Raw genomic sequence first — 12,807 nt, 5'->3', positions numbered from 1 at the left:
TATGATGCAATACTATATTACTAATCCACCCAGGAATAGTTGCTGTCTCGAGAGTGATCCATCCATCCATCCATCGTCTACCGCTTATCTGGGGTCGGGTCCAGTAAGCTCCAGTAAGGAACCCCAATCTTCCCTTCTCCGGGCCACATCCGCCAGCTCCGACTGGGGGATCCCGAGGCGTTCCCAGGCCAGTGAGGAGATATAATCTCTCCACCGAGTCCTGGGTCTTCCCCGGAGTCTCCTCCCAGCTGGACGTGCCTGGAACACCTCCCTAGGGAGGCGGCCAGGTGGCATCCTTACTAGATGCCCGAACCACCTCAACTGGTCGGAACCTTTTTGGCTGGGAGAGCCATAAAAGCCAAATATTTTTTTATGTATTTCCTTGAGAGCCATATATTTAATAAATTTGAATGCAACTTTATGCATGCATTTTTTAAGAATAACACGTCTCCGAGTACTAATAGCGGTATCAGTGTTTCATTGAACAGGTGCTCTTTTATTAAATAAACTAAACGCTTACGTTATTTATCTCATTTATGTGCACGTTTCAGTGTTTACTGCACGGGTGTCAAACTCAAGGCAATTATATCCGGCCCGCGAGAAAATATCATATGTCTGTCATAACTGGCCCGCCAGTTTTGGTAATTAAATCAATGCATGGCACAACCACAGGAAAAGACATATTTGAGGAAGTATCTAAATGTGTGAATGAAATGAAAGTTTTTGGAAAGCAAAGGGAAACACACCACAGATCTCTGGGACGATGTGAGCTGGACTGTTTGTGTGACATAACGAAGCATCTCACTGTTAAACCTGCCAGCTACAGGGACCGTGTGATCACAGGACATGTATGATGCAGTGAGAGCGTTCCAAGCCGAGCTGCCTGTGGGAGACTCTGATGCAGAAGGAAACTTTGGTCACTACGTGTTTCCAAACACTGACAAACATCTCCACCGCTGTGTTCCCGACAGCATTCTGCTCATAAACTGAGCGCATTTGCCGACTTTGCAGCTCAGATATTAAGATTGAAACTGCTCAGCAATCCGTTTGCAGTTGACTTAAATATGTTCCATATCTTTTTACACTTTATTCAATATGTGTATCCTGTTCAATAAATGTGGACCGTGTTTGGCCCTCGACGTAGCCCCAGTTTTTAATGTTGACCCTCTCTGTGATTGAGTTTGACCCCCCTGGTCTACTGCTTGCTTTGTGCAGTTTCTCACAAAATCCGCTGCTAAATGATTTTACTTTATAATGACACAATATAATTATTTATTACTTGTTAATCATGTTAAAAAATGTCAGCTCAAAATTGTCTGCGAGCCATATCGCATCATCGAAAGAGCCATAAATCGTGTGCATGTGACGTCACGCTTATTTCCCAACCCAGAAGTCAGCCATGTTGGTTGGATTACACAACCAAGATGGTGCCCGTTCACTGTGTGAGTTGCTGCAAACGCTTCGTAATTTTCTTTGTATTTAAACGTCTAAGATTGAAAGAAAATGCCAACCTTGTGCGCAGTGTATAATTGTGGTCATAACGCTACTCGTGACCCAGAGAAACGGTTCTTTAGATTTCCTAAAATCATCAAAAGCAACAATCCACAAAAGAGGGATGAATTGCTGTCTACAGAACGCCGTGAAGCTGGTTTAGCAACATAACTCGTGAGGATTTAACAGAAGAAAAAGCACAATTCACCCGTGTGTGTGGCGTCCAATTTATATCTGGTAAGAGCTCATGCTAAAGCTATGTTTTCAATGTTTACGTTAAACATTTGTGCTTATGATATACCCGAACACTGTAAGACCTTACTTCTCCATATCGCTGACTGGTAAATAAGGCGCTTTCTTTACATGTGATGGCAGCCATTTGCTCTTTTCTTCTGTGCATGTTTTTGTTTGGTTTATTCTTGAAACTACTTCACTTGCGAAAAGTAAAGCTTACTCCAGCCATACAATCACAGTGTGTGAGGATAACATCGGCGCTCTTCTCACTCACAAAGCACGGCTTGAGCGGTGTATCTCGAGGTCTTTGAGAGTGATTTACACGGGCATGGACGAGCACCCTGTCATCTTTCAGTGGTTTGGTAAGTAAGACTACCAACCCAGCCAGAAACAAAGACATTATAAGCATCTAAGCTCTTGTATGCCTTCATTTGTGCGTTGGTTGCCCACGACGTTTGTAGCACAAGGTAGTTCACAATATCTGAATATTCAATCGGCGGTAATGAATCCAAATCCTCAATATAATCAGACGGCTTTAGCGTGTACGGGTCACGGCCGCAAATTTGGACTTTTTCTCTGAATCTTGCCTTTGCAGAGGACTCCAGAGAGTCAAAAATACTTAAAAGAATACTTAGTTGTATTGCTGTTGTTGTTTGCTTTAGACGCCATTGTTGATTTGTTATCCAACCAACATGAAGTCGGACGCATACGTCACACAGTTTTGTCACGTGTTTGCACACTACCTATAGGTTCCCGACCCCTGACTTAAGTGAAGGATCTGAGTACATATTTCACCCAACATACAATATGAGATGTAAACACATGATAGCATTGTTTTTACTGAAGATATCAATAAGGATTGAGATGAATGTCAGCTATCAAATGAGCGAGTGAGAGTGAGCTGAACTATTTTTGCTTAATGTTTCTCTGCAGTTTCAGTTTTCACATGACTATCAGTGACTTCATCTCCCCCTAATTATTAGAGGGCTAATAGATGTACTCTGATGGGACTCTTCTGAGTTAAGCTAATCACCCCCTGTACATACATTAATATAAAGACATGAGAGTGGTCACACTCTTCTCATCTTACTCTCGGCGTAAAAACAAATACATTTCTTTCCCAAAATGTTTAAATGTTGCTCTAAGGAAGACCCCAAGAAAGAAATAATAAAATAGTAAAAGAGTGAGAATCCTTTTGTTTTTCTGTCTCACATCAAGGTTTACAAACACCTTAACCTCATTTACTCCTCCGAAGACCTTCAAGGCAATTTATATATTTTCATGTTTAATTTCCATTCTCTTTGTGACATTGTCAGATAAAGTCCTTTCCACAATCTATTTCTCTTGTTTCTGTGCAGCATTAAAAACTGTGGTTATATGTTATAATCTGGATTTGATTCCAGACGCTTTTTTCAAACCCACAGAGTTTTATTTAAAGTTCTAACAACGTTTCCAAAGAATAGTTAATCTGCAAAAGACATCTTGGTTTGAATATTAAATCAGTAAACAACTGGAACAACCTGATAAAGAATATATATGAAAATGTCAGATAGTGTGGAATAAGAAGGTTTTTCCAACCTTTAAGCCACAAGAGAACAAAAAGTAAAACCTGTACGTTAAGAGATCAAGAAGGCAAGATAAATAAAGAGTGTGAGTCTTAAGGCGTGGCTGTATATTTAATATGAAGTGATGCTAACGTGGTTTAACTAACTAGATTTCTGCTTTCTTGTGTGCTCGTGATTCAGTGACATGCGGCAGTAAAAAGAAGTAATTATGTTATCTAGTTGGAGTTCCGTCCTCTTCATCCTCTTAATATTGATTCATGCTGTGACATCCTGTCAGGGTGTCTTTTACAACAGTGTTGACTCACGTTCTGCTGTCTTGAAACAGCAGTGAAAGGAAAATAAAGATCCAGTCTCAGTCTATATGTAATTACAGCACTGTGCACCATCTGTTGGTGCAGAAACAGGATGAACTCGCAGGAAAACGTTTTTCATTTGTAAACTTCATCGGTGACAAATCTTCTTTTTGTCAAAATAGAGATTCATAAAACTGTTGTAAACTACAATTATTGCCTTGCGGTCTCTGCCATCCAGTTAAGTTGCAGTTTACACCCGTGTCTGTTTAAATTGTCATCACTTCATAATTTTATCCTGTTAGACATTTGTGTAAAATAGACTTCTTGAATTATGGCCAAAAATGTGTTTTGTGTCAGAGTGACATTGACCTTTGACCACCAAAATATAATAATTTCATCCTTAAGTCCAAGTGGATGTTTGTGCCAAATTGGAAGAAATTCCCTCCAGGCGTTCCAGAGATATCACGTAATGACGTATGTACGTACAACCCAAAAACATTCTGCCATAAAAAGAGTCATTTTCAACTGATTAATACACAGCAAAAAACGGGGGGAGAAGAAGACCAGTATAGTGGATGTAAATATGGACGCAAACAATGCAATAATGCAGATTTTCCCCCCAAAAAGTATCAACTTCATGAGGAAGGAAACACATTCACCAGTTTAGTTACTGTAGCCTAAATGAACTTCAGTTACATTAAGTTAAGTTTAGTGGATAACTGCTACATTTCATATTGGGATTAGTATGTTTTTGCTTTGTTTTACAATTGAGCTTAATACAAACAAAGATTAATTGAGAACCATTTATGTGTTTTATATTTGGAGTTTCTCTTTACATTATGTTTGTAGGTCTAACAAACATGTTGAATGTGTTTCTTTCCTCATAAAACATTTACAAAGCCAATTTTCCAATTGTCTTCTTCACTGCTTGTGCATTGATGTGTTTATTTGCACATTTCCAAAACCTGGTTAGTGGAATAATGTAAAACCATTGGCAGAAATGCACACGTAAAAACAATGCTCCATGGCACTAGTGATGGTCAGAAACTCCACAGGGTGCCTTTATCACATTAAATATTCAGATCATTCCAAGACGGCATGTTTTGTGGTTTTGCCATTACATCAACCTCCTATACATTTATAGACATCCAAATTCAGCCTGACATATTTGTCCACATTGAAAACTTTGGGATCTCCACTAGAATTTAAAATCTGTCATTGAACCACGCTTGTAGCATATCCCAAAACATCGTCAACATTTTGGACCACTATCTGCCACTGCAGGAAAATGCATACTCTGTATAAAAATAGGATGCACTAGTGTAAGTATATCCATATACCAATATGCGTGTGTTGAGTCTAGAGTCCAGTGACCAGCCTGGCTTGGGTTACGCTCTTTCTAACATGACAGAGAGGAGAAACCTCTCGATACACCTTGCTTGCGGGAAGTAGAGCGGCTGCAGGCATAAATAAATCTCCCCTGAGGAAAGTCGATACAGCAGCTCACATGTCAGTAGATGAATATCCGAGCCTGTCTGAATCTTAATGGCTAAAAAACAATGTGCATACAATACACGCAAACATGTGCCATCTTAATATGTGGAAGTGGTACTCCAATCCTTAAGTACTTAAGTAAAATGTGCAGTACTACAGAGAAAAGGTACAGAGAGAAGAAGTAAGCACCTAAAGTTAAAGTAATCATTGAAGAAAAGGGGGGGAAATAAATAACAGAAATAAATATATGAATATATATATATATATAATAAGAATAGAGAAGAATAAAGAAAAAGAAGAAAAACGGAAAAGAAAGATAATAAAAAATGGGAAGAATGAACTAAAGCACCATGTCCCTTAACTGTGTAATTTTAGTTATGTCCCATCTTTGGATGATTGCCATGAGAAGACCTAATTCCTTTACTATCAATTATATTATTATTCATAAATACACACACATGATTTTTCTAAGTTAGCAGATTGATTCAGCCTGCAGGTAGATATTAAGGTATAAAGGAGACTTGTCTATTCTTAGACAGGTGCAAGATATCAAGCGTAAGGACTGTTAGTTATGAACATTATGAACATACTGTGGAGAAACAGGAAATATAATTATTTAATCATAAGGGCGAGAGAATCAATCACACAAAAATAAGAAATAGCTAATTAAAGCATCGACATAAGATAAGATAAGATAGAACTTTATTTATCCCGAGGGAAATTGTTGAAAATGATTACATTCTGCAAGTAAAATGTCTTAAAGTAGTAATAATACATAAAACATGTATTAAGAACAGAAATGCACAAGGACCTCAAAAGATCTGAGCAAACAAACTGAAAAACATATTTTAATCCAACATCCACTTTGCTTTGAGGCAAATGTCCGGCAGCTCAGGTTGCCGAACGGACAAAAGAAATGGTGGAATATTTCTTTGAGTGAGATGAAATGAGACCCCGTGGTATCTAAAGGAGAAGAGTTGTCTGATACAGATCAATGGAAACAACTGAGACCAGTGGAGCCAGAGACTCCCTGCTGATTCAATTTACCATCTCTGTAATTCACATGATCGTACAGTACTGCCTCTCAGCTAACACACACACACGCGCACGCACACGCACACGCACACGCGCACACACACAGCTGGGATGTTTCAAGGACGAGCTAACACATAAAAATTGTTAACAGCATGTTTGTCATTGAGGCTTAAATAGATGTAAAATGCTAATAAACCAGATTTGTTTTTATTAAATAAAGCAAAAATTAAAAAACCTAACTGCACTTTCACTTGGCCTGGGATTCAATAAGGATCCAAAACATCCTGCAGACAGGTGAGTCTGGAAACAAGGGGTGTGTCCCATTTCCCTCAATTCCTCCTACTTTCGGCCCCTACCTCCTCTTTTCTTTTGATTCCAGTGCTGCTATCTTGACAGGCAAATATGGCTTATCGTCTTATACGGATGTATTCCTAATGATACTGGGATATGTCAGTTCTCCAATAATGTAAAAAAGTAAGGTCTCCTTCCCCTGGTTCTAGGAGGCTCTAGGAGCCCAACATTAACACTCCTTTTAGCTCTGGTTCTCCATCACCCCCTGAGGTAAAGTATCTGGCTCTTTAGCTGCTAAATGCTCCACTATGTTTACCAGCTAGTTGCCAACTGTGTCTGCTGTTTAGCACTGGACAGGTAATGTACAGTGAGTGGGCTTTCAGAGTCAGTCGATTCACAAGACAGTCATTTAATCAATTGTTAAAATAAAAGTATTGTTGATAAAAGCAGCTCTCAGTTTGTGATATGGCCACTTCATCTGTAAAAGATGCAGTTTTGTGATGGCACGTCCTTTTCACTGTCATTCAGCAGTTTAAAAAGGTATAAACCAAAATGATATGATTTCACAGAACTGAGTGCAAACAAACTGCACCAGGAACTGTAACACATGCATTTTGTAGTTTCACTCCTCCTGACTGCTTAAATGTCAATAAAAAACTGTAAAAGCTTTTGTATAAAAATACAAGCAGAGTAGAGTCTCCATTCAATCAGAGCAGCATCAATTATTCAGAAGCTCTCCTGTCGGCTGTGCTGCTCCGGGGATCGATGCCTCTGTAATGTGGACTGATATGAGCCCCTGGTCGAGTCCTGGCTGCAGCAGGTTAATGGGCCGACTGAATTTCACCCACTGCAGGAGGCACTTCCTGGGTAAAACTCTGCACCACACCCCACTGACACACGTTATAAGATCGTAGAGAGTTGGTGCAACAGATATGAGAAGGCTTCATATGTGTTTATACTGTAGACTATAAACATAACATGTGTAAAGTCCAAGCTTGGAGCTCAGCTCTGCTGCTGTTCACCATCTGTTTCCGTTACTGGAGCCGGACGATACAAATTTCAGCAAGGGCTTTGGGGCTCAAGTGAAACAAGCAAGTGACAAACACTATGGCTGGCTGTGATAGGCTGAAGCTACTGCCAATCAAGCAAACAGTCCCAAAATGTCTCAAGGTACATTTTATTCCTAATGAAGCAATGTTGAACTAAAATTAACCTCCAAGATAAACTTTAGGTTAAATTAACAATATTTGCATAGATTCTGGGTTTTGAGGGAGAAGGAGTAAAAGTCATTTAAAGAGTTGTTCACTAGTCAATAACACTTTTACAAAATGTATTTCTTTGTTTTCCAAAGCCTCTAGAATTCAAGCAAAAACACTGTTGGGGTTAAAATGTGACGCAGTTTACTTACAAATAGCACTGACACAATATTAAGTCAGCTCAGTCGAACACAAGACTGGGTATCTAACTAAAAATAGAATCTATTGCACTTTATCAATGTGTGAAGTGCAAACGATTATATTTTTGATTAGAGACTATTGCTTTGCAAACATGGTGTTACTGTCGGCTCTTTTCTTTTTAACTTTCTGTTTTATTTGGTAAATTACAAATCTTCCACTTCAGATCACACATCTTTCTCTCTGTGGTTCACCTGACGCTGTGTGTTTCTGTGTGCGTGTGTGTGTATGTGTGTGTGCGCGTGCGTGCGTGTGTGTGTGTGTGTGTGTGTGTGTGTGCGCGCGTGCGTGTGCGTGCGTGTGCGTGCGTGCGTGCGTGTGTGTGTGTGGTTGTGTGTGTGTTTCTCCGATCCATTATTCTACCCAATCAATTTGTGCTGTCGTTCAATGAAGAGGCTGAATGTTTCATGCAGAGTGCGGGAAATGGGGAGTTTCTGAGAATCTGTGAATGACATGAGGAAAGTGTTGCCTAGTTACATTAATCCTCCTTTGATATAATCAGATTACATAATAAATACAGCTGATGATGCAGCTGATGGCTCTTCAGATCCAACATTAAAATACTTTTGTTTTCAAACTCAGTTTCTTTATGTTGCTTTTGTGCTTTTGTGGTATTCAAACATAACTGAAATACCTATCTTTTAATTTGAGCATTTTTATCTTTGGTATTCATATAAATAGAAAAGCTGTTTTGCTGTATTGTTAGCAAACATTTGACCTATTGTTTTTGGCAGTTTTTTTTAATCCTGTTTCGTGGGGCATCTTTGCATGGAAGGTGCTATACAAAAAAAGTATTTATTATTATCTTTAATATTATTTGTACCTGCTAAACATCAGCATGTTAAAGCACTGGGAGCATGTTAGCATGCTAGCACAAAGCACCACTGTGCATGAGTACGGCCTCACGGAGATGCTTGCATGTCTGTAGGCTCTGAAGTCTTGTTTTTAGAGATTGGGGACCACATCCTAATAGCTTGTTTATATTAATTTTGACAAAAAGACAGAAACAAACCACTGTTGAAGGAACCTAACTGAAGCTATCTAATCCTTTCAGCCAAAGTTCAGCCAGTTTACTTTCAGTTTCTTAACTACTTTTTTTTTAGTCAGATAAACTGATCTGGTTGTTTGCCAGAACATGTGGCCTTATCATCCGGTTGGGCTGTGTGATAATGTGAAGTGCATTAAATATTCAGTTAAGAGGAAGTTGAGTGTCACTACATTATCTGAGATGTCAGGCATTTATTGATGACTATCCCTTATCTTTTAGAGCTGAGAGGACACACACACACACATACACACACACATACACACACACACACACACACACACACACACACACACACACACACACACACACACACACACGCTAAACCACTGGGAGTAATAATATAATTTGATGTAAAATGTAGTCTATTTGTTTCATGAATTATATATCTCCCAACATGTCATTCACACTGTGTGTCTGATGACATCACCTTGACAAATGAGTCCTTTCAGCAGCACTTGCTGCAAGTTTTAACTGGGAAACTCAAATGTTATTCAATCAATAAGTAAAGCTTTTTAAAATGTTTCGTTGTTTCCTCTACTGGGCAGAATTGTTAATTAGACAAAGTCTGCTATGCCGAGTCGGGTAGTGTGTACAGGCTGCTCGTAAACCTGAGGGATTATCTGCTTGTAGTTTGGCATCCTCAGCAGACAGACTTAAACAGATTTAAAGCTCCCCATGAAATGTGCTTCGATGCTTTAAGTTAAGCTACGGACATCTGATGACATTAAAACAACTCAAATCAGCATGAGGGAATAGGAAAACAGGCAGAAATAATACACTTTGTGAATGAAAAAGCACTCTCCGGCTGCTCTGGTTATCTTTTTCTCTTTCTTTTTGGAGATGGAATTTGTCAATGAATGTGTAAAGGAGATGTAAAAGAGAAAAGAGGATGTCTCACTGCCACTAATCCGAAACAAACCTCCCCTTACAGCCCTCCCTCCCCCCTCCCCTCTCCACCTCCCTCCCTTCATTCATTCATTCATTCAGACCAGGCCCTGGCGGAGAGGAAACTGCTTCCCCCATGGGGATTTGCTATCATAATTATATAGGAAGCGGAATAGTCTGCCGTCTGTTAGAGCTGGAGCTGGCTGCAGGCGGGTCACACATGTCCGCTAATGTGCAGTGAACAACTGTAACATGGATGTGAAAGTCTGACACTGTTTGGAAGGTAAGATAATCTCTTTTATTAATCTTCAAAGAGTTCATAACAACAAAGAGTGATTACCAGCCTATGATATTAAACCTCCTGTTGTTCACAGGATGCTCAGTTTGATTAGATTGTTATTTGTATATTGTAAGAGACCATCTCTGCAAACTGCTGCCATGTACAAATATGTTAATGTTAAAACAATACCTCTGTGGGCACTTTAACAAAACTTTCCTCCTGAACAATCTCTCAACGAAGCATGAAAAGTCTGTTGCCTGGTTAAATTAGATGTGAAACCGATTCCTTGGAACTGGTCAATTTTCGTCTGAAGGCTGTTTCTGAAATCTGCATTCCTAATTTGATTTCTTGCCCCTTGACATGATCAGAAAAAAATCTCCACATTAGCCTGTTAGTCTTGTACCAAATGTTTAGATAGCAATCCTGCACACACAGACAAAAGAAGGTTAATTTTTGGTGTAACCAAAATAAAAAAATCAGAGTAAAGAAACAAGCAAGTCTCTTATAAAATATTTTAGATGTCATTGAATTGAAGAATTTAGAGGGTTGGCAGCATTAAGGTTCCAACTTAACAATGGTCCAAATGATTTATTCTGGTACTATAGAGCGACTTTTTCATAATACACTAGATTCTTTATTTAATGTATTCATAGTGTTTCATAAATGTGTTCATGATATGATTCATGGTCCTATAATCCTGTTGTGACTCAGAAGTCTGTTTTTTAATGTGTCACAGAGCAAGAAGAGGAAGCAGCCATGTCAGAGAAGAAGCCACGAGGTTTGGACACGCGTCCCAAAAGTGGTCTCCGCAGTTGGAGTGCAGACAGTTATGTTTGGCGGGGGAAGAAACGTTCCCGGAGCTCCCGCAATGGGTCGAGTCCCGGAGGGCTGGAAGTGGAGGGCACGGAGGAGCTGGGTGTGCGGTCAACATCCTGTCCGAGGCGGCGCAGAGAGAGAAAGTGTAGCTGCAGCACTCTCGGGGATGCATTGACGTCTGCAGACATTGATGTTGTGTGTCGGAAGGCCTTGTCCCGCCGCTCTCTGCGGCAGAAGTTTCAGGATGCTGTGGGTCAGTGTTTTCCTCTGCGCTCTCACCATCACCACCATCATCATCACCACCACACATCCGGCTCCTCGCGACCCTTCTCAGTGCTCTTCTGGTCCAAACGCAAGATTCACGTCTCAGAGCTCATGCAGGACAAGTGCCCTTTCTCGCCCAAATCTGAACTGGCCCGGTGTTGGCACCTTATTAAAAATCAAGCCACCCACCCGAGTGCCCTCAAGGACATGGAGGCTCCCCTCAAACCCAATGTCTCATCTTCCTCTACCTCCCCACCACAGACCCCTCTCTCCTGGGACGACATCTGCTGCTCTCCTGGTCCTGAAGGCACTAGTCTGGAGGACTGGGACCCTTCTTGTCCTCGTGGGGGAGCAGAGGGCAGCTATGGCTACACTGACTACATCCTGGTCCCAGACCTCCTCCAGATCAACAACAGCTCCTGTTACTGGGGTGTGTTGAACCGCTTCGAGGCGGAGGAGCTGCTGGAGGGCAAACCAGAGGGAACCTTTCTGCTCCGAGACTCTGCCCAGGATGAGTTCCTCTTCTCAGTCAGCTTCCGTCGATACAGCCGCTCCCTGCACGCACGCATTGAGCAGAACAACAAGCGTTTCAGCTTTGATGTGCGTGACCCGTGCATGTACCGGGATCCCAGTGTGACGGGACTACTGAGACACTACAGTGACCCGGCCACCTGCCTCTTCTTTGAGCCCCTCCTTTCCCGGCCGCTACCAAGGACCTTCCCTTTCACCCTCCAGCATCTGTGCAGGACTGTGATCTGTAGCCACATCACCTACCAGGGCATAGACAACTTGCTGCTGCCATACCAGCTCAGGGACTTCCTCCAACAGTACCACATTAAGTGTGATGGGGCCTGCGCTGTGTGACAGTCCAAAGCAGGCCTCATACCGTGGAGGACAAAGAAAGGACAAGCAGAGGCAGGCTCTCTTGGCAAAGAGGCAACAATATTCCAGAGAATTCCAGGTAGCTCTGCTTTTGCAGATTATTTAGGTCTAAAAGTTGCAGAACTGGAGAGTTTGTTAAGATGTTTATTGATCTGGATGCATCAAGACATAGAACAACCAAAGCCTTTTCTACAGGTCTGAATCAATATACTGTAGGAACGCATGGAGATAATGTGTCTTCCTTCAGTATTAAGGGATGGTTTGAAGCCTTGGATTTAGGCTTTCTGCTTCAGGGACAGCTACCGGAGCCAAGGTCAAGATACACTGAGACTAATTAAGCAAACATGCCCCAAAACACTTGCCTTAATATCATTAATAGAGTAAGGATTCTCACCAAGAAAAAATCACCAAAACGTTGAATTTTAACCCTCACTTTTTGTGGAATCTTGATGTTGAACTTTGACTTCAATTCAATCAGAGTTGTCTTGTGTGGGCATTTAGCATCTCTAGTGGCTACTAGAGGATCTGCACTTTTCACAGCTTTAATGTACCTTAATATCATAAAAATGTGATGCTTTGTTATGGCCTTGTCCTACACACAACTAGTGCTGTCAAAGGTTCAAGGTCCAGAGACTCAAACTGCATAACTGAGTAATATAACATTATTAATTCTTCATTAACTTTCCACTTTAAGTGGTACAGAGTGGTTCTCTCCAACATTGCCATATAAATCCTGTTAAAAACGGTTGAAGTCATAATTAAAACCACATCTCCC

At 40.8% G+C, this 12,807-nt stretch overlaps 1 protein-coding gene across 1 annotated transcript; it reads left to right on the top strand.

The window, feature by feature from the left end:
- Nucleotides 1–10,826: 10,826 nt before the first annotated feature.
- socs4 (suppressor of cytokine signaling 4) lies at nt 10,827–12,014 on the top strand. The gene has a single exon (XM_029428137.1). The coding sequence runs from the start codon at nt 10,827–10,829 to the stop codon at nt 12,012–12,014; it is 1,188 nt and encodes a 395-aa protein (XP_029283997.1).
- The last annotated feature ends 793 nt before the right edge of the window (nt 12,015–12,807 follow it).

The sequence above is a fragment of the Cottoperca gobio genome, chromosome 3, assembly GCF_900634415.1.
Source record: "Cottoperca gobio chromosome 3, fCotGob3.1, whole genome shotgun sequence".
Classification (NCBI taxonomy): Eukaryota; Metazoa; Chordata; class Actinopteri; order Perciformes; family Bovichtidae; genus Cottoperca; species Cottoperca gobio.
This window is presented reverse-complemented; position numbering and strand designations above follow the sequence as displayed.

Coding starts and splice junctions, on each gene's coding strand:
- socs4 (XM_029428137.1), top strand. CDS start 10,827: ATGTCAGAGAAGAAGCCACGAGGTTTGGACACGCGTCCCAAAAGTGGT.